This window comes from Serinus canaria, chromosome 1 (assembly GCF_022539315.1).
Source record: "Serinus canaria isolate serCan28SL12 chromosome 1, serCan2020, whole genome shotgun sequence".
NCBI classification, from domain to species: Eukaryota; Metazoa; Chordata; class Aves; order Passeriformes; family Fringillidae; genus Serinus; species Serinus canaria.
The window spans coordinates 61785779-61813095 of NC_066313.1; the positions used below are offsets into that span (position 1 = coordinate 61785779).

At 35.9% G+C, this 27317-nt stretch overlaps 1 protein-coding gene across 6 annotated transcripts in view; it reads right to left on the minus strand.

Moving 5' to 3' along the window:
* PCDH9 (protocadherin 9) overlaps positions 1–27317 on the minus strand; it is a 668321-nt gene that overhangs the window by 483276 nt on the left and 157728 nt on the right. Inside the window, exon 4 of one of the 6 annotated variants that reach the window (XM_050976069.1) lies at positions 7694–7914. The exons of the other annotated variants lie outside the window; for them this stretch is intronic. Coding sequence (XP_050832026.1) covers positions 7894–7914 — 21 coding nt within the window. The 3' untranslated portion in view covers positions 7694–7893. Of the gene's footprint in view, positions 1–7693; positions 7915–27317 lie in introns of those variants that run through there. 6 annotated transcript variants of the gene reach the window in all.

Consider the following 27317-nt stretch of genomic DNA (forward strand, 5'->3'; position numbering starts at 1 on the left):
TTCCTGTCTAGATTTACCAGGACACCAGCAAGAGGAGTATAGGAAACTTTTTTCTGTTGCCAAAATACAAAACTTGCATCATGTTGGGAATGTGCCCTGTGATATTTGCAGGATTAATATGTCCCATGCTACAGATATATTCAGTGTCTGGCTCCTGCTCCACAGTAAAGAGAAATTTGACAGTGGTCAAATGAAAGTGCTTATCTCTTTACTGAAGAACAAATAAAGTCATGCCAGATTGCAGTAGTTGTTACCCAAGGATACATTCTTAATCCAATATATCTGAACAATCTATTGAAATGACCCAAGAAAGTATGGAAAGTAAGACAAGGGAAGAACTATGAAGAGATAGATACAATAAGAAGCAATCTTTTTTTAAATTATTTAACATTTAAGATTTTTTCTAGGACTGTAAATATCTCAATAATTAGTAGTTATAAAGTTCACATAGCTAAATACGTGACCCTGCAACAGTTCACTTTATCTCTATTAAGAGACAAAATTTATGAGCCAATCTAAAGAAAACTATAGCCATTAGGAATCTATTACAGACTGAGATTTTCTGTAGCTAATCAAAACCTGACATGTTCTTGTTGAATAGGATAAACGTCCATATAAATTAATTTCAGTATTTTCGGGCAGAAGGCAACATGCCTAAATACTTCTCTTGAATGTTAGCAAATAAAAGAATGGAAGTTGAAATTAGCATTTCTCTGCTAATAAACAGGGATACAGCTGAAGCCTTCTATACAGTAAGACCAAGCAGACTTATAAGAACTGGCATTGGATGCTAAATTGCATCCACAATATAATATATACAGTAATATATATATAATGTTTTCAACAGATGGCCCAGGTCAAATCTAACCCCAAATCTAAAATACCATACAATTTAGGAAATCCACATACAATCAAGAAATATTGCTCTAGACCAATATAGTGTACTTGTGTGAAAAGAGCCACTAGAAATAGATTGATATTAGACCATCTGTACTGTTAGTTACTACAACTGGAAACCCTGAATCCACAGCCAGTCATGGACTAGCTTTCCCAAAACTAAGCATATGAACTTTCAAAACTGTATCAACAGAGTCAATTTACAGTGAGTCAGCAAACTGCAAGTTCATCAAAGAGAACAGCAAGGGAAAGAACAGCTTTACTGATTTCAACAGAAGAATTTGCTTCCCATTTCTTCTCAAACAATGATACTTTTTTTACTGTGCACTTACTTTAACATGCCCAATAATGACAGTTTCTAATAGAAAATTTCTCAGAGGTACCTAGATCTTAACAGATGATTATATGTCAAATGTTTTTATCCTACACAAAACAAGGTAATGGATGGATAAGTAGATAGGTAAAAGGATAGGTGCAAAGCATTAGTATGTGTGTGCATATAAATGTCCATGCATGACAAGAAAGTTTTGTAGCAATCCCATTAAATGCCAACAAGTCTTTTAAGTAGATGCTAAATACCAATTAAAAAAAAAAAAAAAAAAAAAAGAAAGTCTGGGAAATGTAGGATGTTGTTCTTTAGTAACCTCTGATTCTGAGGATGAAAAATTGAGATTTATCATCCACTTGTACAGTGACTAATGAGCTCATAAATTTACAGACAGATGAATGCAGAATTCTTGATTTCTCTTTAAAAAGGTAGCTACAGCCTAAATGAATTATTTTAATAAAATAAGGAATACAATAAAGCACAATAAAACTCATAAATACTGTGAAAGGACTATGTTTTCAAGAACTCTACCCAACCCTTATAAATGTAAATGAGACTGTTTACTGTGGTACCATTACTCATGAGTATAAATACCTTCTCTTTTAATAAAGGCAAAGATTTTAAAAAACAAAGTAATTTTTAAAAGTTGCCTTTTATAAATCCTTTTGCACATGGAAATTGTAAGGGATTATAGATTGCAGTCCATGCTATAGTAAGAAAGAATTATTATCCTTCATGACTTTGAGCAGGTAATTTCATTCTTTCTTCTCCCCTTTCCCTTCTTATTCTTCACCTGTGAATCCTATTTTTCTTGTAAGCTCTTAGAAGAAGGAATTATTTATATCTGTAGTTTAATCCTCTAGTGTTGACTGGATACTGCAGAAACAATTGCAATGCAGATACAACAAATGTATGTACAGGTAGTCACAGCTGAAAGTGTCATACCTACACTATTGTTACAGTTACCTGTGAAGATGCTTCTTGGTTTGGAACTTGTTTTCTAAAGAAAACTGATCTTCCTTTTGTCAAAAAAACTCCTACTGATTTCTAATAGTTTCTAGAGTTCACTACAGACTTACTTCATTTACTGTCCTTATCAATCCATTCCTCCCTTTCTGTCTTCACTTGCCTGCTTTCTGTCCCTCTACAACATATTGTTACTGTAGGAGGTATTCACACTGTCTAACTTTAGTCAACTAATTTAGGGCTCTGAATCACCCTCTTTGAGTGCCTGCATCTCACAGAATATGACTATATATGGAATAGACATTTTTAAACTCAGGTGTTCTAATATGTACTTTTTTCAAACACCTAAAGGAGCTTGGCCTAGGTGGTGTTAATATTCCACTGCATAAAGCAGTTCCTGTCAACAGTAAGCAAATTTATTAAGTGGCTGGGTTACAGGTGTTTTTGCACTAGCTTGGTATCTCAGGTTCCTTTTTTCTCACCTAGATTTAATGCAGTAATCACACTATCTGTAGCAAAGCATGAAAGAAAATATTAAAGATGAAATGCAAATAGTATCTACTCATGGAATTTGCTAAAATATCCATCGAATTGAAAAGCAAATGCCTGCTCAATAAATTGCTGCATTCAGCCAAGGAGGCTGCAGCTGTGAGTAAGACAGTACATCAGTCCCACGCCTAACCACATCTTGACCTTTCTTTTGAGACTGTCAACAAAGGTGCCAATTAGAGCAATGATTTAGAGCAACACATTTGGCGTTCTGCTAAACACAACTGTTACCAAGGGGACAAAGATCATGCATTTTGCTTAATACTGGATGCCTGATTGGCTCAATACAGATCTTCCACTGACAACCACTTTGGTAAGCCTCAAGATGAGAAGTAGGTAAGTGCACCACCCACATACTTTTCTTTTGATCTCCTGGGACACAGAAAAGCTTATACTGTAAATATCTGAAGGATTTCCTGGCATATTGTTGATTTTGCTTATTTTATCCTCTCTCATGCACAAATTCAGTCATCTAAGAAATGACTAAATTCTTTTTGTATCAGAACAACATTAAACTATTTGTTTCCATATATTGCAACTAATATGTGGCCATAAATTATGCATCCTAATTCAACATAATGAGAGCTGCAATCCAGGTATTCAAACTAAGCTTCTGAAAGCCTCCCCCTTCAATCAAGCCATAATAAAAGGCTTAAGCAAAATATGAATCAACTATAAAATTATTTATTTAAAGAATGGTAAATGAGATAAGGTGATGAGAGACAGAAAGAAGAAAATTTTTTGCCTCCGTCACAAAATGAATGCATGCAATTTTGATAAAAGTTAGAGAGACAAGATGAAAGCAATGTATAGTTGAGTATGAATTGTCCATAGCATAAAAAAAGAAGTGAGTTATGTACCAAGAGTAGGGAAAAGACTATGATACAGTCTTAAATATAAGATTAAATTTTATCTTGGAGTTCCATTAGCAGGATACATGATGGTCTCACAAACAAAATACTATAAAGATCATAAATCTATTTTGAGTGTACAAGAAAATCTTTAGCTGACACATGAATTCAAAGAATTACTTTGAAAGAACTCAGGCATTTCCATATGTGGTTCACTAAAATTAAAAAACCCTATGTATAAAAATTAATAATAATTCATATATATCTGAAGTTCAATTAAAATAAATGGAACTAGTTTTACTCAATACAACATTGTTTGTCCATCCCACACAGATCTGCTTCCCCCACAGCAATTTCTATGAGATGATCATCTAAGGAGAAGCACTGGACATGGAATGACACAAGACATGTCCAAGTAGGTTTTCAGTACAAGAAGTATTTCAAGCTGAATCTCTATGAAAGCATCCTGACTGACATTCATGATAGGCCTACTTACTTGGATCTACCAAATCCTGGAAGGTGAGAAGAACTTATATAAGATACACTACTTTAAATCTCATATTTCTCAGTAAATGTTATGAAAAAAGCTTCAAACATTGGGCTAAAATTTACCAGGCAGTTCAGAGATGTTTGCATGCAAACTAGCTACTGCTACATTAAAATTCTTTTACAGTTAGGCACAGGATTAACAAGTTTCTTTACCAGTTGTCTCATTTTAAAAATAAGTACTATGTCTTTTGGGAGGTGGGGGTGGTGGTTTGGGGTTTTTTTGGTCTTATGGTGAGAAAAAGTATATTGTGTAACAGCAAACTATGATGTAACTATGATCAACACTTCTGTCTGTACTTAAAATCCTTAATTGCTTCCCTAAAACTAGCCTGGGGAAAAAAAAATCAGAACATGGAAAATACACGTAGTTTTAAACTGATTGAACTGATATATTTTTTTAATCTTAAAGAAAACAACAGTATAAACTTTCTTGCTTTTCTCTTTGGGGATTTTCTTCTCCCCCTGCCTCCTGTAGCTCTAACTTACTATTGAATGAACAGAACTATGTTATACCTGTTTAATTGAATATGAATTTGAACCTAAAAGTTAAAGGCCAATCTGATTTCACTGTTCAAAATCAATGAAATCTGAAATTTAACAAAAACCAGATGAGCTTCTAAAAACAAGTCAATGAGTGAAGCTATCACAGCTACCATTTCTTTTAAATGACAAGGTAGTTAACTTCTATTAAGTTGTCAAATAAAGACTTGCCTTTAAAATAAAAATATTATTCATTCAGTAGAATCAGGCTTTTACAGAACTTCGGAGATAAATACAACATTGAAATCTTCAGGACAAAGAACATTTTGAATTTTATTTATGCTCTTTTTTGATGTGGTTTTACAATAAATGGTCAGTAAGACCTTGAGAATACAACACAAAAGTTTGCAATACTGTATTTACTTTTGATAGGAAGGAAAAGATTAAGTATTTCCACTGATTCAGCCTTGGGTTCCATACCAGTCGGGAAAATTCAAAGGAGGAACTCTGAGAGTTACATTTTCAAAAGTCAACAGTCAGGTTCTATGAATGGACAGCATTCACATTCCTGCTTATGTTTACAGGTTGTTAATGTTACACTAATATACTTAAAAGAATACTTAATATGGAAGGAAATGATGGGAATATCTTGAGCATTGGCAAGATCCAAATATTTTGTGAAATCTTTCTAAGTATGAAGACAGAAGTTTCTTTTATTAATATTCAGCTAGAAGAGCATTTTCTTGTCTAACAGACAAATGACATGATACTTTGTATGTTACCTGTCAAATACTTGATTTGATAGATTCTCCATTTCTCAAAGTCACATTGGTATGGAAAAAAAAAATTTGAAGTTAATGAAATAATTAATCTATCTGTCCATCTAGCTTTAGTGTTTCAGCTGTTTTCTTCTGGGAACCATATATAATTCTGCTCTGAGACATCTGACTGGATGGTTTATGGATCACGGTTTGTCTTACATGGAAATGTATAATTAAAAGTGTCAGGAAAAAGTCAATGCTTTTGAAAAACAGAGTGCTGTCATAAAGAAAACAAAACAAAAAAATTGAGACCAAACAAAAATAAAAAAGCAAAATAACAAGTGATTTGAGAGTGTTCATAAAAAACACCTTTTCAACAGTATTTTTGTCATGTTTGGATGAAATCTGAGCTCCACTTTAATAAAAAAATGGATTCTGTTGTTTTTTACTGTTATGATTTTTAACTTTAAGTGATATTGTAAGATCTAAATAGAAAAATTGCATATATTTATGTTTCTGTGATTGTGTATATGTGGAAAATCCCCAGTAAGGACAGCACAAAATTGTCATAAACTCCTGTGATTCAAACTTGATGTTTTTCTCATCACAGATTTCAGGATGAAACTGGACCTTTCAAATAAACAAGTATTTTAGCCACTATCATCCCTAACAGTTTATTCCCACTGTGATATTTCACTTACTATCTTGTACATTAGAGTAATAACTATTGATACCACTCCCCAGAAAGAAGTCATTACTTGGGACTAACAGCATGGAAGGATGGAAAGTATTAAAACATTCTACTTGAAATATGCAGTGTCTCTTTTGGGTTCTGATATCCTGCTACACTGGGGAACAGAGGAAGATGCACAGCCTTTAAAGGAAAGTAGAGAAACAAGAAGCCTGTCTGAAAATGGGAAAATCTAAATGTATTCAAATAAATTCTTATATAGGTTCTAGAGAAAAAAGAAAAAAAAATCCCCAAAACAAAGAAGTACAGATTCTTCCCTGAAATGGTATAGCAATACAGGTTTATTTCAGACAGCATTTAAATACTTATTTATTGATATATTTTATCATTATGGGTTTACACAAAAAATAGTGGGATACAGGCTTTGCTTAGTGAGTAACAGCTTCCTAGAGGTGCTGAAAGGTATTCTGTGACATTCTCCCAAATGAAAAAGCACCATTGAAAAGGAATATATTTATCTCTTAATACTACTCAAATGTACACACATTTCAAGAGATATATTACTCCACAGCAATTGCAAAGCACAGATATTTTCAGGATGAAGCCAGCACCAGGCACAGCATTGTCACTGTTTTCCATATGCATTGTTTCCACAAAACTCTGCCTCCAATCACTTAATGCTATTTCCTTAGGTTTGGTGGGCAAACTGTAGAAACTGATGTAACTTCTTATTAGGTGGCTTCTTATTTTGCAAATCTATTGTGGAAAGCATTCAGCTTTGAATAGTTGCAGTGAGTTCATATTTTTGGTATAATTTTTTTCCTCTAAATTAACTAAATGACACACAGTATAGTTTCTGTTCTTATATTTGATGCAAGAGTGCCATTAATATAACATTATGTTCACTAATAGGTGTGACTGTACAATTTATGGTCTATCTCTGTCACTCTCTTATGCTGCACAAGCCCTGTGGTACTTTAGAGCCTTCCAAAATTTAGTGAAAGCACTGTTTTCTTCTTATTCTTCCTTCAAATGAGAAAATCTAAATTTTCTATTGTGCAATATTTTATTGGTAATTTTTGTGTTGCTATGAATTAACAAAAAGGTCACAGTGGCAAGTTTTACTGTTACTCTCTTATAATTCTGCATCTTATATTTTACTGTATCAAAGTAGCTTGCTAAAGGAAAAAGAATATATGTAGTATAAATACTCTTATACAGAGAGATATATATTTGTGCATAGATAGATAGATAGATGATAGATAGATGATGATAGATAGATAGATAGATAGATAGATATGTATGTATAATTGGTCCATAGATAGCCATAGATTATATTTTATGTTCTGTCCTCTCAGCTTATCAGGCACCAGCACTAGTTACTGAGGAGTCACTAGCATTTTCATTGGCTTGTTCACAAATTAAATACTTGATACCTGTTGTCACCTGTCACCTGGTGTCAACCTCTGCTCCACCCAAAACAGTTTGGATTAGGGTTGGGTGGACTATGGTAGGGAAAATATAGGATTTATGTCAGGTAAAACTATGGGAATATCACAAGAAGTTCTAGCTTTTCTTGTAGTTCCTTTACCAAACAGGTAGGGTCTGAGTTGCAGGTGTCTGATCACATTTCCCACCAATATGTTCAGGATCTCTTTTAGTGTCCATTCTGAGTTCAAGGCAGTGGCATGCATCTGTGCAAGGTGTCCCAAGCAGTCTGAGGAGCCTTCTCTGTGCAAGCAATCTTCTTGGTGAAGAAAGGTGGTGAGGTCTGTAGCATACTGTAGGCAGTCAGGGTTGGTGAAGCACACATAGACTCTCTCAGGGAGAGGATGGAGAACACTTGAGAGAAAGAGAGAGAGATACCAGGAAATAAGCAGGCCTAGGGGAGGTCAGGACGTATAAAGCCTCAAAATAAGTTTGCCCTTCCCCTTTCCAACAAGAACTTTAGATATTTCAAATCTTAAACTATCTTGGTTCACATCATATTGTGAAAGAAAGTCTTCAAAATTAACAGCTGTCTAGACCATACCATTAGTTTGGTTTTTCGTTTTTTTCACACAAAGTCTGAGGTGTAAGAAGTAGACTCATATACTCCTGCCAATTTGGACTGATTAAATTCCTGATTTTTAGGATTATCACCAAGACAACTCTAAGAACTGTTGTGTTAAAAGCTTGCTCCCATCTTGATTTCGAACATGCCTGCGCAACATGATGAATTAATTACTTTTCCATTCTCTGTCCTAATTTCCATACTTGTGGTTGCAAACAGGATAGTTGTCTCTCAAATATTTAGCTTTAATTGTGAAGGCGACTTGGCCCTTAACCTTGTTAGTGTAATTGAATAAATGTGGTGAGAACAATGTTCCTCTCAAGAGACTCAGTCTCCCTCTAAGTCAGAGACTAAGTAATTTTGGGATGCAAAATGAAGCAAAAAATTTCTCAAAGATTAAAAAGAAAAAGCACACATACTGCCAATTTTCACTAAAGCATAACCTCAACAGAAGGGTGCTTCAAGGCACCATACAAGGACCAAGTGTTCAAAATGTATTAAGTAATGTTAAAAAAAAAAGTGAGCAGCAATTTGGCAAAATTTACAAATAGCAAGCAAATCATGTTAACCAAGTCTAAATAAAATAGGAAACCTGAGGGAAAATTGACTCAGGGAGATGGGTGGCCATCTTAAAAGATGTGACAATAATTTATTTAAATGCAAAATAAGGCCTATTGAAAACCAAAAAAAAAAAAAACAAAAACCCACCAAAACAAAACAAAACAACAAACCTCCAAAAAAACCCCATAAAAAAAAAACCCAAACCCAAAAATAAAGCAAAGAAACCTAAACCTGTAACAGATTATTTGTTTTATCAGAGATCTCAATTACTAGCACTATCTTAGGAAAAACACCTGGGTCTCACTGCAGACAGCTCAATGAAGAGCCCTGCTTGATGAGCAGCTGCAGTCAAAAAAGCACATAAAATTTTCAGATGCATAAGAAGTGAGGTGAAGAATAAGAAAGAAAGAAAATATGTCATTATATGAACCAATAATTTTCTCTTCTCTGAAATAGTGTGAAGTACTGGTCATCCCACCACAAAAAAAAGATATTAATGAATTAGTGGGTATTCAGAAAAGAGTGATTGTGATAATTAGGCATATAGACAAGGCTCCATATGAAAAGGCTGAAAAAGCTGGAATTGTTAACATTAAGGAAAAAAATAAAAGATGAATAGGGAGGGATATGACGAAAGTATAAAAATGGTAAGTGGCAAAGAGAAAATAGATCAGGAGCTTCTGTAGTCCTGCGTCTCATAATTCAAGAACAAAAGGACACTAAGTGAAAGCGAAAAGCAGCAGCTCCAAATCTGATAAAAGAACATACTTTTTAATGCAGCACATAATTAGATTATGGAATTCAATGCCACAGGATGTCACTGATGTCAAGACCTTACCAAGACTCAAAGAAGGACTTGGCGCTTACAACTCTTGATATTCTTGGGAATTTTATGCTAACTGTTAAAAGGTTTTGAAAGAGAGATTATGTGCCATATTTCATTATTTAAAAGATAATAATTTAAAAAAGAATTTCCAGAAAAGTTCTCCCCAAGTGGGTTTTCCCCTCTCTGGCTGTTTGATTATTTTGTTCTTTTCTTTGCTTTGTATGTTGGCATTTTCTCTTGAGACATCTGGGCAGTCTTGGAGGGAGGCTGTGTAATAATGACTAACTATTCTGTTCTAATTACTATCATCCCAGTACTACCCCAGTATCTTAGTATCTCCTAAAAAATCTTAGTATTAGGACTTTGGGCTTCCCTTTTGCAGAATAATTGTCTTATGCTCTATTGTATTCCACTCCATTCCAGTTAGCCAACTGGATTTGTCACCCATTGTCAATTAGTATAGCCATTGTTGTAAGCCATATAGCATTGTGCATGTGTTTGGAGCAGTGCATGTGTTTGGAGCAACTGTGAAGCTTCTAGATGCAGAACCAAATACATTTTTGCTGTGACAGCTATACAATTGATTCTGTGTGCCCCAATTTTCTTCCAGTCCTGTCTTAACCTCCAGCCTTGCTATTGACATCTTCCTTCACATCCTGCAGCTGGAAAACATATGCAATGTCTCTAAAATAGAGGCACTTTAGTTTTTAAACTTCCTATTCTCCACAGCTTACTTACCACATTTTTCTCCTTTTCTGCCTGCCTGGCTGCTCAGAGGGATAAAGTATTCTTGTTCCCGTTTTTGTTCTTATACTATTTCTTTTCTAATTCATTAGCTTTTTCTTTACCTAGTTTTTTCTATATGAAGGCTTTCAGTGCAGGTAAACAATGACAGGCATAAGCATAAAAGAACTTCTCAGATCAGATCTGTTAAGTGAAATCTGAATCAAAAACAGACTGTGAGAGATACTTGGTACAAGATCGCAGATTTTGAACAGCATTCTCAAAGAGGTATTCCTCCCTCTGTTATAAATTTCATTACATTTTCAAACCTGGAGGGGATGGAGGCAGGAAGAAAAAAATCTTTATGTACCTGCTTATGTAGCCAGCAAAATAACTGCTAAATTCTGTGATGTTTTGGGGGTAACAACAAAGTGAAGAGAGTGGGGGTGGGGGCACAGAGAGCAACTGTGCCAGTGGGGGGCCGAATTCAACTTGTCTTCATTCCTTGAAGAGAAATTGAATTCAGACAGTGCTTACAAACTGGACACCATAGGGAGACTGTGAAGATACCAAGGGACAACACCTGAAAGAAGAAAGGCAGCCCCAACTGAGCTAAGATGTGACTAGCTACCACACAGAAACATGTGGTATGTTTTGTTTCCTTCTCTTCCCCAACAACTTCCATCACAGAAGGTTTTCAAGACTCAATGTGGCAGGTTGCCAGATAATCTCATCAAAGTTCTCCTTCCCACCAAAGGCTAGACCTTTGAAGATCCCTTCCAACCTGGACTGAATCGGCACTGTATATATTAGTACACTGCTTTGGCACTATTTTCCTGAACTTTCATATGCATGCCTCACTAAAAAAAACATAGTCCTATAATTATTTTCTCTTTTTTCTATTTTAGCATAAAAATATTAAGGTAGCAAAAAAAGGGGTAATGTTCTACCTCTCAAAAATTGAGCTGGTATATCACACACAATGCTACAAAACACCACGCAGATTACATATTTGTGTTGTCTTTGGAACATCCCCATTGCGCTCACCATATGGTTTAGATATCCCTGAGGGTTTTCAGTTAGTTTGCAAGACTGGTTTTAGGCTGAGTTCAATCCACAGGACATGTACTGAGGACACTCAAGCATAAATATGCTATTGTAGTACAACATTCAATAGTAAAAGAGGAGGAGCTGGCTAGCAACAGTAAGGAATCTAATTTTAAAAGCCTAGAAGAAATGGATCCTATGTTATGTGGGATAATAAAAAGCATGAATACTTTCTGGTCTACAGGAATATTAGAGTTTTTTTCCAATCTTTGAATATTTACAAACACCAACCCCAAATATTTAGTATGTTTATTGTTTTCACCTTTTAAATTTTTAAAACTGAATTCTCATTGATTACAATTCCTTTACCATGAAACAAGGAAATACTTTAATTTGAAAGGCACCTACTAGCAAAATAGTGCATTGTATTTTTTAAGTACTACCTAAATTTAAAAAAATACCCAAATGAAGCACAAATGCTGTATTTTCAGCAATATATTGCCAGTTTTATTTTACTGCAACTCACCTAGTTTTAATTTATCTTCCTTCTTGAAAATCCATATTGTGAAAAGAAATAAGAGACCACCTGATCAGGAAGAGCAGATTTACCAAAATGATCATTATTTTGCAACAAAAAGTTACAAAAAGTTTTCTCCTAGATGTTTATGCTCCCCTTTCAAGTCTGCCAGGCTTCCTTTTGAAGTCCTCTGTTCTAAATATTGTCACCAGTTAAAAAGCATGCCCTGAAGTCAAGAAACATTTTCATATGAACAACTGATACATTTACTGAAAACTATTCCAACAAATATGCTTTCTCCTTCTTAGTAAAGAAAAATAAATGTCACCCATCTATTAAAACAAAAGACCAAATCTCTCATTATGGTTGTGCAAAACTAAGTTTCCCATATTACCTCATTCATGTTACACAATGCATGCTATCTTCCTGGTTTGTGTAGTAAAGCTATACAACATATTGTACCCTTTTCCCCCCTATATCTCATATTAGATCTGTCTTCTTTTGCTGTGAATTGTGTATGATATAGACAAATAGACTTCTTTTACCATTAAGACAATTTTATCTTGAAAATTTGCATAAATTAGATTAGACAGAAATGTTCATGGAATGAAATATGGATGGGATAGATTTCAGCATTTTAGTTAAAGGGGACACTTTGTTTTGTTTTGTGTCACTGTAGGGCACTTGGTTTTGTTTTCTGCCACTGTATACTTGATAATGAGCCTTGGAAGAAGTACCAGTGAATACCATTCCATCTGCTTCCATTGTGGTACATGTCTTCTAAAACAGAAAAGAGAATTTGGGCCTATTTTAAAAGACAAAAAATTAATGTGCAGAATGTTATAAGAGCCATTCAGCACTTCTAAAACTTGAACGTTCTAAACCCGGAATTTCACTTACACAATTACAAGTTAGGTTTCAGGAGTAAAGGTGAAACTAAGAGACCTTCCTAAAATAAAGGCCTACTGAGTTTTATGCTCTCCAATCTATTACAACTTTATCTATTTAACAAAGAAAATCATATTCAGTTCTATGCAGAGCTCACAGGCTTGCAGGTAGCTTTCTCTACACCTTATTTGGGATTTGGCATACACGACACTTTATCCTCAATCCAAAAGTGATTTTTTTTTTTTCTGTTCAGTGCAGAGATTGAGCTATGCTTAATGGTTTTGAATTGGTTTCCCTAAGGCTGAAAAGCTCCTTTTTTTCTCAGACATTTCAATCAGGAATGGTGTGGTTGAAAGACACCAACGGCAAAGCACAGCTTTTTTTATTCTGTAGTTTTTATGAGAATGTAAGCCACATTCCCATGAAAATATTTAAGCAATCAGAAAAGCTTAAACATACTTAATATTAAGTATTAACATAACTAATACTTAACTATAGTTATAAATGCAACTCGCACTTAATACAAGTATATGACATGGCTTATGCACCTATGCATTTAAAAAAGAAATTCTAAAATAAACAACAGGGTCCCAGCATTAGCAAAGATAATAACAGATTCTCTGCTTCTATTGTCCTAGCATAAATTTACCTCTGGGTATTACTGCACAGAACAGAAGCTGTTACTATTCCCTCTGTCCACATTAAAATTTCCCAGTATTAAAATATAGGTAATATCAGATTTGTAATGGCTTCCACAAAACCATTCATGTATCAAAATCAGCCTCTATTCAGGATTCCAAAGAGAACAAGGTTCCAGATGTGCAACCTTCATCCATATAATTAATCCCATGATATTCACTACTTAAATATAACTAAGCAATTACTTAAGTGAGTTGTTTGTAGGATGAGGCCTGAAATTGTTCATTTTTGTTCTTAGCCAGTAGTTTATGCATGCATACCTTTCTAATTTTTTTTTAACAATTTTAAATTTAAAATTTTAAATCCTTTTACATTTATCCAGGAAGGTCATATTTGGAAGTTTTAAGTTTAGAAGGGGAAGTTCTAATGTTATAAGGGGCATTACAGAGTGGTCATCTTATGCTATGCAGTGGACAATTACTATGTACAATATCTTGGGTTTTTGTTTTCCCTGAGATTAAGTTTGCTAGTAAAAGGAATTACAAAAATGCAAAGCAATCTCTGAGCCAATAAGACTTTTGTAAACCACTGCGGGATAGCTCTTTTCCTCAGTTCATGAAATTCAGTGGATTTTCAGTTCATGGTAACTGGAGTTCTCTCTTGAACTATTCTTCTTCATTTCCTTTCTAATCTCCTAAACTGTCAGTGTTCAGAAATAAGAACATTTTTTTTCCAGCTCATTCATTTCTTCCAAAAGATCTCAAAGTACAAAGCCGACAATTATTTATCCAGAGATGGATGAAAGTGGACACTATTGTCACATTTTTAGTAAGTTGGCAGACGATACCAAGTTGGGTAGGAGTGTTTCCTGTTGGAGGGTAGGAAGGCTCAGCAAAGGGATCTAGAAAGGTTGGATTCATGGGTTTAGGTGAATTGCATGAGGTTAAATATGGCAAAGTAATAGTAGTAGTAAAAGATAATAATCTCATTCAGATCTACTGTTTTGGGGGTGGATGGCTGGAAAGATGCCCAACAGAAAAGGACCTGGGGTGCTGGTTGACAGCTGGCTGAACATGATCCAGCACGTGCCCAGGTGGCCAAGAGGGCCAATGGCACCCTGGCCTGTATCAGCAGTTGTGTGACCAGCAGAACCAGGGCAGTTATTGTCCTCCAGTACTTGGCACGGTGAGGCCACACCTCAAATCTTGTATTCAGTTTAGGGCCCCTCACTGCAAGGACGTTGAGATGCTGGAGGGTGTCCAGAGAAGGGCAATGAATCTGGTGAAGAGTCTGAAGCCCAGGTCTTACAAGGAGCAGCTGAGAGTACCAAGGTTGTTTAGACTGTTGAAAAGGAGGTTCAGGGGTGAACTTGTATGCTCTACGAGTACCTGAGAAGATGCTGTAGCAGAGTAGGGGCTGTTCTCTTCTCCCAGGTAAAAAGCAATAGGAAAAGAGGAAATGGCTTCAAATTGTGCTGAGGAGATTTAGACAGGATACCAGGAAAATATCTCAGAGAAGAAGTTGTCATGCATTTAAATTGGCTGCCCAGGGAAGTTGTTGAGTCACCATTCCTGGAGGTGTTTAAGACATGCAGTTGCGGCCCTTACAGACAAGGCTTAGTGATGGATTTGGCAGTGTTGGATTAATGGTTGGACTCAACGATCTTAAAGGCTCTTTCACTCCTAAATTATTTTCATTCTGCAAAGTTCTGACATGGGATGAAGGAATAGAGAATCCTAAATATGTTACAGTCTGATTTTTTTCAGCATTTGGAGGGAAGGGATATTTGGGGTATAGATATTCTGTCCTCCACTCAAGCTCTAAAAGAACTGAGACTCAGAATCATGTAGTCGTAAGTATTCCAAGTGAATTAACCTGTTGGAATTGTAGCTATTTGTGTAAAATTATATAATTCTGATTAGTTATTAAGTTCTGCAATTTCCAAGTGCTAACACGGGCTGCAATTGCCACATAGTAAGTCCAAAGCAAAAGGATAATCTCTCTGCTGTAAATGAGATGATGGCTGAAGACCTGAGAGCTAGTATTTGGCCAAACTGAAGATTTGTATAGGACAAATGACCCTGAGAAATAATTTTAATCAATAGTGGGCAATTTTGGAAAGAGAAAATAAAAAGATGTTATCGATCTTGTCAACCTTATCTCTCATTCTCCTTAATTACTAAGGCCAAATTAGAAGTAGTATCTCCTACTAAATTGTTCATGCCAACCAAATTTCCATACAGTTAACTCCAAATAATGAACAGTCTACAGGACAACCTTTATTCATAACTTCGTACATTTTTAACAATCTTTTCTAAAACAGTGGTTAGGATTGTGACTCTTGGCCTTAACAGAAATCAGTAGTAGGTGTATGTTGTCCAAAAGAAAATTAGCATTTAGTGTATTTGTTATTTTTCTGTGTGCTATTTCTCTAGCAATGTCTTCTAATGTCTTCGACAATTTACAGATTTAGTTTTCCTTCAAGTGAGGCATTTGAAGTCCTAGGCTGGTCCCAACATTCTGAAAATAATCTATAGCTGTTCCAAGCTACTTCTCACATGTCCTAATGGGCAGTATTTTGGCTTTGCAACAGCTGTTGGCCTATTTAGACTATATCTAGTGATCCCCTGAAAAACATGTGGCTTTATAAAGGAATCAGTGAGGCACCTATAACAACTCCTTGTTCAACAGGTCTAAATACAACATTGAAACACTTTTACAATAAAACAATGGTTGTTCACTCTGGGCTTTTTATATATTCACCAACTTGAAATTTGGAAAATTCTGTCTTTTTGTTGCATTGAGAATTTAAATTTAGCCTATTTCCAAAGAGAAATTAACCAGAAGAACTTCACAAGAATATGAAGTAGACAGAACAAGTCTCTGAGTGAAAGTATAGAAAGACTAATGAAATGCATACATCAGTGAAAGCAGCATGCCAAAAGGCAAACCCTGTGAAGAATTTCACTCTTTTGCATGAAAAATAATTATACTTCTCTCCTCTAACCTGTAAGCAAGTTATTACTGATAAAAATACCCACTGATACTCACAAACTTTAAAAAATTATAATAAGAAAACAATTATAAGTAACCATTTTAAGGAATAGAATTACAATTCAGGCGTTGTTTGGGAAGGCCATTATTTGCCAATTTTAAAAGTAGTTTAACTGTACCCAAATATCTCTGGCAATATATTAAACATCCCCCAAGTAACACCACACACACTCAATCTGTCATTCTCAAGGTGCTCTGCTGCCCTCAAAGAAAGTAAAAGCATTTTCATAAATAATTGAGGCACAAAATCACATTTCACTTTGAGGAGACTTTCCTACTACTTTACTCTCAACATAGAATAAGAAGAAGAATGGCCCCTTCAAGTAGGGGCCATTTCCTATGTGCCTGTAGAACACAGGGCTCCATTGGAAATAGTAGCAAGAGCTCTCCCTCTACCCTCCCCATTCAACAGAAACTTTGAACTGTGTAACCTTCCACAGGGTAGAGGAAAGGATTCATGAGAGTGAATCTTCTCAGCTTGAGCATGTAAAACTCATCATTACCATGACAGAAATCTTATTTTCCAAGCATACTTTCTCTATTGCAGAATACACAAGTTTCAAATGCAGATGCAGTCAAAATCTCATTAATGACTCAGATCAAGAGCTGCCATTGATCATTAAAACATAAATTCAGTGACTTCTAAATCTTAAAATGACACAGTGGCTGTGCATTTTGGGAAATGAGAGGAACTGTGGCTATAATGTAACAATCCATGAATATTTTCTTCCTGCTGTCTAGGCATTGCTGAGATATTCTAGGTAATATGAAAAGAACAACATAGCTTTTATACGACATTTTCAAACTATCTGTTTTAAAAAATAGAAAAATAGTCCATGTTTTTCTTAATGTCTCTCATACTCTGCTTTCTTGATGTGCGTGTAGTTTCCTTTCACTCTGAAAAGAATTGCTTTAAAAAAACTTAAAAGCTTCTCCCTTTATTTTTAAAACACGAATTTTTGTGAATCTTGTTCTAAACATTCTCTAAATAAGCATATCTTACTAGAATACAAAGTTTGAGATACAATGGCAATTTTACATAAATGAACTCAAGGCACCACTTGCCAGTAATAGATTAGAATTTGAACTGGGCACCAGCTGCAGGTAATGGCCACCAGTGGGACTCACTGTCTTCATCACTTATCATCACAAAAAATGATGTCTGGGAATTAAAAATATGGAATTAAATAAAAGAAAAACTTAAAAAGCAATGTTACGCAAAAGAAATCTTGTTATCATCATCTGAGATTCCCTAATATTCATAAAAAAGAAATCAATATCTATTTCCAATTTATATTTAAACCCTATGTATTCAATGGGAATTGAGAGGGATTCTAATGAAGAATCCCCTCCCATAAAAAAAAAAGAAGAGATAAAAAAGAAGAAACACAAAAAAGAAAAACAAAAACCCACAAAAAAGTAAAACAAAAAAGTCATGGTGAAAAATATATTCATTCTAAATTTCACTCATAAAGCCACAATTTGGAACAGGTGTTTATGAAACAGTTTCAATTTCATGTGACATGCAATATGTGATCTGATTGAAACAAAATAATCACCAATCAAATAACTGCAATTGTACCTAAAATGACTCTGTATTACAAATGAGTTCTTTGGGAAGTCAATCCGAATTACCAAGTGGCAACGCAAAACATCTGTGACAAAAAATCTGCAACTGGAGTTTTGCACAGTAGCACTGCTATTGGTCTAGGTGGGCACAATTTAGAGGAAAGCTAAGCCCTTCCAAATCAAAAAAATGTGAGCATGTGGTGGGTTAACACTGTCTGGACACCAGGTGTCCACAAAAGCTGCTCTATCACTCCCCTCTTCATCTGGACAGGTGAAAGAAAATATAATGAAAAGTTCATGGGTCAAGATAGGGACAGCAAGAGATCACTCAGCAAGTACTGTCACAGGCAGGAGAGATTAGTGTTGGGGAAATTAACCAAATTCATTACCAGTCAAATGAGAGCTGGATAGTGAGAAGTAAACCCAAATCTTAGTGACATCTTCCTTCCACACCTCCCTCCTCTCTGGACTTAACTTTATACCCTGATCTCTATGTCCTCCCCTCTGCAGCACAGGGGACAAGGAATGGGGGCTTAGGTCAGTGTTTCTCCTTCAGGGGGAGAGTACCTCACCCTCTTCCCCTGCTCCAGCATGGTATCCCTCCCAAAAGAAACAGTCCTCCATTAAATTCTCCTGTGGGAGCAACTCCCACAGGATGCAGCTCTTCAGCATCTGCTCCAGCATGGATCATTTCCACAGGATGAAGTCCTTCAGAACAGGTTGCCAGCGTGGGACCCCCATGGGACAGGTCAGAAGTCCTGCCAACAAACCTGCTCCAGCACAGGGTCACAGCTTCCTTGGGCATGGGGTTCCACCATGGGCTGCATAGGGTTCACCTGCTCTGGCACAGGCTTCTCCATGGGCTGCAGGGGCACAGCTGCCTCAACACGGTCTGCACTATGTACTGCAACACAGCAACTTTTTACCCTTCTTAAATATGTTATCACAGAGATGTTGCCACCATCACTGAAGTGTTTGGCCTTAAATCAGTAGTGAGTCCACCCTGGAGCTGGCTGGCATTGTCTCCATTGGACATAGGGAAATTTTCTGGAAGCTTTTCACTGAAGCCACCACTGTAGCCACCCCTACTATCAAAACTTTACCCTGTAAACCCAATACAGGGAGTAAACAGCACCCCTCTCACAGGTGTCAGCCATCCACCTTAGAAAGCTCACAACTCGCCTGTCAGATGTGTTGAAATGTCATTTTAAGGAATAATCTAAGGTAAACTCATTCCAGCACAAGTCCCAGACTCTACAATAGGCATCTCTCTTAATAAATGACCGGTTAGCTTGTTTTTTAACACTTTACAGTTTGGCAATGTAAATGTTACCATTTTTTGGTGTTACTTTGTGTTAAAGAAAGACAGGAGCAAATCAGGCCTCAAAAGCTGCTCTTCATAAACTCCCTGCAATGTAATTGGCTTTATCTGGTTTTAAATGAAAAGCAGCACACAAAGGGTAGGACCTGGGTGGGGGGGGGGGGAAAGATCTTTGAAAAGAGCAAATAAATGTAAACTCATGAACAGTACTTATCTAGCCACTCCAAATTAGAAGTCCCTCCCTTTTCTATTTACCTCAAACTGAATCACAGTTATTATTTCAATATATTTCCAAGAACAAGTAGTGTGTGTACGCTCAAGGGCTCTGTACCGGAAGACTAAGGAAAAACCGACAACAAGCTGCAGATTTATGATGCATGAATGAAGCGAATGTTTGTCACATGGCTGAAAAAGCCTCTCGTCTCCTACTGCTAGACTTGTTTAGCTGTTATTCAGTATTTATCCTTTTTTCCTCGCAATCCAGAAAAACAGGAAGATCCTTGAGCATCCTCTCAATTTCTTCTTGACTTGTAGGTCTTTACATACCTATCAACAAGCCACAGCCTCAGGAAGCTTTCTGTCTCTGTACACCAGGGAATATTGGCATGACTAGCATAGTAATTCTGTTTCAGGCATTTGGCTTAACCATCTTCATTGCAAACAAATTGCTTAATGGCTTTGGGTAGCAGACACATAGAGAGCTGTGCCAACAGATAGAGAAATAGCTGAGTAGGTATGGCTTGTGATCATATTTATTGGCATTGCTTTTAAAACCTCTTCTGAATCATCATTTGCATCATCATCTAAGTCTGATTTCTTTTGTTCAGCAACTCAATGCTTCTTACCTGTTTGTTCTAAAACCAAAAAGAAATCAAAAGTCAGGACTCACTTCATCCATTCGAAAGCTTGAGAGTCAACAAAGCTGTGTAGGAAGAGATTCCTTGCTTTCATTAACAACATAAATGAAAGGAGAAAAGCTCCCTAAAAGTGGAGGAAAACAGGGAACATTTCATCTATCAAGAACATAAAATGAGGAAATCTGGCAGCACACACAGGCACCACAAGACCAAATCCCTTTGGGCTAAAGTGCTTCAAATATTCCTATAAAGTAGCAGAATTTGGACAGGAAATCAGGCAAACCTCTCTGTGTATGGCAAGGGCTGAATGAATATGCATGGAATTTATAACAAAATGATGCATTCAATATTATGTAAGAAAAAATCATGCCTTTGAAGCATGGCACAAGTACAACATTCCACCCACTTTTTCATACACTGCAACAATTAATGCCATTTTGCGTATTTTATCTTGAACATTGTGCCATTGGTGGAGAACTTACTTGCTGTTTCTGTTAGGAGAAACAAAGGAATCATAGAAAAATTTCCTTCACATATTCATGTTCACTTACAGTAAATGTCAGGACACCTGACTTTGTCTAAAAATTGGACATAAAATGCAGCTTTCATGGTCAGAAATAAAACACTAACTGCAGTAAAAACTCAACCCTAGAACACAGCAAAATCTTGATGAATTTTTTGGTATTTTTTATATATTGTTGGTGGATTTCTTTGGCATCTTTCCAGTTGAATGGCCATGACTACTGCTTGTGCTTTTAGACACTCACCTTCACAGCTGCAGCCAATAAATCCACTGGCCTTTGAATTTATATTTTAGAAATAGGTTTTCTTTCTTCAGGTGGGTAGGTACAAGTTCTGCTATGCAGCCAAACACGTTGTAGCACAGTTTCTACTGTTTCCAGCAGTGACTACATGAAAAAGTATTTAATGGCTCCTTCTATGCAGCCCTAAGGAAGTACAGTAAGCCAACCTAGCCATCAATTTAACTAGGTCTGTGAGCAAACTTAGAGATCAAGGTCAAATAAAAAAGTAAATTAATTTACCCTGTTTAACAGATCAGTCAGTTCCACTGTCAAGATCTTCCCCTAACTACCACTTTTTTTTTTTAAACTGCCTTCTGCATTTGATCCACTACTGAAAAGTAAGCTTGTTTTTTCTTTTCTTTTCTCTTCTCACTGATCTTTCTATTTTATTATTTTTTAATTTAGTTTATTGGTTTTTTTGGGGTATTTTTCCCCCCAAAATGAAAAAGATCGCATTAGATATAGGTCAAGAATACATGTCTTGAAAAATTTATCCCAGAATATTTGGTGATATACATTCCAAACTGGACATATGCTTCTGACCACTGACTTTTATCTCCTGTCTATACTAGGAAAGAAACCTTCTTTGAGTGAGTCATCAAAAAGTCAGCACGGTTTTCATCCCAACAACAAACATCCCTCCAGTGTAAAGAAATTATCTATTGAAGAAGGCAACAGCAGCTCAGAATATTTTAAGTTCACATGGTAAAAATACAAAAAAAAAATGGAATCACATTTCTGTTAAATGTGTAGTAAATGCTGATTTTTCAGTCTTGAAATTTGCCTAGACCATTACCAATAATTAAATAAGATGCTCATGTTTACTCTGTTTAAATATTGGTTTAGGTGTCCAGAGGAAAATACCTATGTTTAACATTTAAATATCAAACACTTTGATTAAACATTAGTGTGTTAAACTAATATTAAGAAAAAATGAAAAAGAGTTCAGAGAACTGACTGTAAGTCTTTTGGGTTGCAAGTCCGAAACACACTTTAAAATTTTACATGTAGGCATTTTTTTCAAAAAGTAGTTTGACCCCAAGGTCACAAACAAGAATTGTTATTAAGAAGCAATATTTCTAAGTCTGTACTTAGTGCTGGGCTGAGCAAAAAGATGCATGTTTACCATCAGAAAGAATCTGCAGGATTCTGAATAAAATCACATATGAACATAGCAGCTCGAAGAGTCGGGACAAAAGGTACTCAGCATCAAATCTCCCCACTTACTCCCTCAAACGAATTATTAATTTACACTCTTTGTATTCTCCTAGAAATCAGTGGAATTCCCTCAGAGAAAATATTGAACTAAGCTTCTCAGTCAAGTCTGCCACTTTATAAATACATGAGAAATTTCCTTTAAATCTACTAGTTGGGGTCTAAAACAGCTTCTACACCTTGGAGCCATTATACCATCTCTAAATATTAATCCTTCCCCTTTCTTCAGAAACAATATTCTATATCAATAATTTATAATAGTTCAGTTCTGTTTCTGCTGCAGAACTCCATCACAGTAGTTTGAAATCAAAAAAAGAAAAAAATTGCAGGGATTTTCCTAACTCAAAAAAAAAAAAAAAAAACCACCACCACCACCACCAAAACAATCAAACGAATTAAAAAAAAACCAAAAAAAGAACAACAAAAGAAAAAAAAGTACCCACCACATATGTAGAGTTCAGATTTTAAATGATTTGGTATTGCAAAGCAAATACAAGGATCCCCCCCCACCCCCCCCAAAAAAGAACAAAACAAAGTAAAACCCAAAAACACACAAAAAGCACTCCCAGAAACCAGCTGTTTTCCATTCTGAAATGCTACAGCGATTACAGACAAGGATAAACATCAGTGGATGGGGTGCAAATGTAAAAGCCTACACATTTGTTCATTTTATATCATAGTTGCAAATTATCTAAGTGCAGTTTCCACTGTATTAAGGAGACAGCGTATAGTGCTTCTAGCTTTCAGTCAGGTTTAATAAAGAGAAACCCTTCTACTCAATGAACAGTACCCCTTGGCTACTTTTAAAATAATCCATTGAGAATAGTGCAATATTCCATACATTTATTAAAAGTATTATGTTTCCTTAAGGAAATACCCCAAAGAAGCATTGCTCATTTTTTTCACGTATATGGAATAAAAATGCAAATACTCCAAGTTTAGAGGTCGGGTGTTTTTGGTGGGGTGCTCTGAGGGTTTTTTTGCCTTTCATTATTGACAACAGTAAAAAGATTGTTTAAGACTAGCTGTGTCAGAATTTTGGATACCAAGTGTGACAGGCTCTGCAGGTGTACAGTGCTTTCCTTATTGATACAAATTGAATCTGAACATAGCAATTTATTCAGCAAATCAAACCAATCACTGCACTGCAGTTTTCTCTTTCAGCTCTCATTTCCCAACCAAGTACTCTTAACCACTTTGCTACAGTTGCTTTACAGCAAGGTTTCAACTGCTATTAGATGCTGTTTTATGGTCACAGTATAGGGGTTTAAAAAATTTTCAAAGACTTTTATGTTGCCATTAAGTGCTGCATCATTCACACCTATTCCATACTAGCTGCTTTTCTCCAAACACACTATCATTAAACATATTTCTCTTCATGTTACCCTAGAAAAAACTCACTTTTGTTATTCCATGCAAAGGATCTGAAGAGCTTGCAAGTAATTTTTTTTCTAATACACCATAACTATGCATCCTAAGAACAAGACTATCTCAAGTCCTTCTTTTTAATTATGAATTATAGTTTAGAAAGAGGTTCTTTAATGCAAAATTGTGTTGTATGTTATTTTGTTAAAAGATACTTAAGCTGACCAGTCCTCCAAAATAACCAAAAAGATTAAAGAATGAAAATTAACACCAGATTGCTCAAAAGATAAGTTAGGAAAGAGAAGGAACCAACTCAGGAAAAGAAGAGTAAGGCAGACAGCTAAAGTGGGAGAAAACAATCTTACTGTGTTGAGCCAATCTATAACCCTGGATTAAAAACTAGCCTTGGCAAGGCTCAAATGTGAAGATGCTCACATCGGGCAACCCAGACCTGCTGTTACCAGAGGTTGTTGCTATGGTGACCAGTGACAGTCAGCCAACAGTAAAATGAATTTACAAAAGATAGTTGGGAAATACTGACAGGAAGAAAGAAAAAGGAAAAGTTTGGTGTCTCTAAGCAGATGCACGGTTCCATTGTCTGCTGCTTGCCCTGCTGCAGCGGAGGAATACATCACCGAAATGGAGCCGAACTTCCACTTTACCTCCATGATAGCTGAAGTATATTCCTGCCTCTGTGGGTTTCTAATTGAAAGAAATTATTGTTTCATTCATGCTACAGCTTTTCAGTGACTCAGCAATCCAGCAAATTCAGCTGCCTCTGAAACCTGCATGGAACTGTTAGCTCATTGTTCTCATCCAAACTATTTAGAGGAAGCCTGGAGTGGCCCATTTCTGTCTTCTGCCTTTAAATCAGCCTGGGGATGGTTCCATCCTGACATGTAAAAGGTTTCTATGGATGAAGTATTTGTCACTGAAACAAAAGGTTTTGGAACTTTGCAAATCTAGTGGAAAACTCAGTTGATTTCTTTTTTCGAACGAAGAATAAAGCAGAGACTGGCCGTTTTAAAAGCAAAATCTGCTTCAGAGAAGGCGACCTGAAGCTGCAGTCAGTGGACCATAAATCACAGTGCCCATGCCCAGCTGTGAAGCACTGCATGGAAGAAAAGGTTTTGGATGGCAGTGTCCCTCGGTGATAGCTGCGGATGTGTGTGCCAGGGAGGTAGTTACTGTTGTTTACTTGCTGTGCTATCAACGTGGTATGCTAGAGAGCACACTTTTAGGAATCAGCATGTGTGCACTGTATTATCTTATCTTGCACAAAACATTGTCCCAGACCCCTGGAAAACTCCTGCTGGAGTACTGTCAGGAAGAGATAAAAATGAAGTACTACATCTGTTAAAGCTGAAGTGCTGAACTAGACTTCCCTGCAAACACTTTTTCCTAAGATTGACAGTACACCATGATCAAGACGGGGAACAAGAGAACCTCGAACTGAGCCCTCAAAATCTACATGGATATCTGTGTGCATATGTTTTTCAAGCCTAGAAAAGGCATGAAGATGGGTAGAGGTGAAAAAACTGAGATAGAACAAACATGGAAGAAGAAGGTATTTTTAGAGAATAAATATAGAAAGAAGCATTTACACAAAATATGCTTTTACAGAAATAGCAGGCACAGCCACAGTTGAAGAAACTGGCCAACTTTGTCTCCCCTGTCAGCCCAAGGAACACGAGGGTTCAAGCCACTTCACTCGCCCTTCTGAGGTCATGACTGGGGAGAGTCACTTAGCTGTGCCCTGGTTTGTTTTCTCCATAAATAAAATGGAAAAATACAGACTAAATCAGCCTTTTAAAAGTGCTTTCATATTTAAAGAAATGAAAAGTTCTAAGTGAGGGGTAAATGTTCCTTGAGCAGATTAATACTTGGGTGATCAATATACATTATGAGACTGCTCTTATTCATCATATCTCCCACAGCTGAAGGAATTCAAGAAATGATAATATAAAGATTACAGCTGGTAGAAATGTTCTTAGTGAAAGCTGCCAAATTTTATTGAATATAGGGGGAGCTGTGTTCTCATTTGCTTACACTTCAGTGCAACTTGTACAACATGGACTCAAAACTATGCCTTTCATCTGAATCATACTGGCTTTTTATATCTATTTGTTGGATTGACTTAATTTCAATATTTCATGCAATTGTTATTTTATTGTTTTTGAAAAGGACACAATTTAATCCCAATTCATTTAGCTACTACTCATAATGGGAATTTTTCTGGTACTTTCTCTGAAGAGCTTCATGAAGGCTTTGACCTATGACCTGGTATTAAGGAAAGAAAGAGAGCTGAGATCACAGAGCTCTCTTTTGCTAGATCCATGAAAACAAGTCCAAACAGATTTCATCAAGTTACAAGTTCCAAAAGGTTATATGCATTCAAAAATAGGGCTCTTTTTTTTTTTTTTTTTTTTTTTTTGCAAGGAAGCAGACTTCAGCTACAAGTATATTAAACATTCCTACAAGCACAAGCAAGAAAAAAAATTTCTAATTGTTTAGAGAGCAACTTTGACAGTTCCAAAGTATTTTAAAATTTTAGATTTAAAACACTTGATCACAACCCTGTCCACAAATACTAATAATACTCCAAAATATAATTATCTAGCTGATTTTTATAGAAAGAAGGCATTTGGTGGAAGTTTTTGCAGTTTCTTCATATCCAGAAAGGATAGAAGATATTTTTAGTAGGTAAGAGCAATCTGTTATTTTTCACTAAGTAACTGATAATACTCACTGAGATGATTACTATCCATATAAAAAGCTACATCATAAAGTACAGCGAAAGACAAAAAGTAAACAGAAATCTCTCTTGCAAAATCCCTTGTTTATTTATCTCTAATGCACTTGAATCTATAGGAATATGATCAGTGGTCTGAAACAATGCTAAAAGCAGGCTCTTAAAGGAGCACACCAACTACTCCAAAGCTTCTCCAACCTGGCATCCTCCTTTCTCAGAGGGCTTGTAGAAGACAAGGGTGGACAAAGATGAAGCTGTGGAGATTTTCACACTGGACAAATCAGTGCCTCCTTTCACAGATGGCTGCATCACAGTTCTCTTTTACCATTCACATGTTCTTCAATTCTCTTCAAGAGAATTGTAAAAGTGTCAGTGTCTCTGGCACATGTAGAAACACACTTATAAAAAAAATTAGGAAAGAAATAAACCCTTGTAGCTCAGAATATAAACTTGTTCATAGAGGACAGTTAATTCTTTTTTTTTTTTTTATTTTAACATCAACATATCTTTTCTTGTGCATTGTTTCACAACATTTTGTCATTGTTAAACTAGACCTTCCCTGAAGTAAATTGTTGCTTCAGTTACTAAAAATCTTGGGGCAAGCCAGTATTCTATGTACTCAAAGCTAGCCTGACACAGAGATAAGCAAAAGTGCCCTCCTTTATAAAAGAACGAGAAGATAAGCCAACCACTGAAATAAACATTTTCAGCTCCTGAGAGAAATGAAATCATGGTCATAATTTGTACACTTACAAAGGTAAGAACTTGCTAGTTAGCCACCTGATCTAAAGCCAATGATTCCTTAAAAACAAGAAAAAAAATCCAGAAGTAACATTAATACAATACCCACTGCTGGCTAGGAGATACAACACCTACTAGGAATGAGCATTACTTCTCAATTAGAAAATCTTTTTTTCTTTTTTTGCTCCTTTATTTCATTAAGTAATGGAAACACCTGCTTCTTTTAGGTATCTTTGAAGTGTTTGGAACTAGTACTAATGCTTCACAGGAAAAAAGTCCCCCTTTTTACTTTTAAATCAAGAACAGCTAGATAC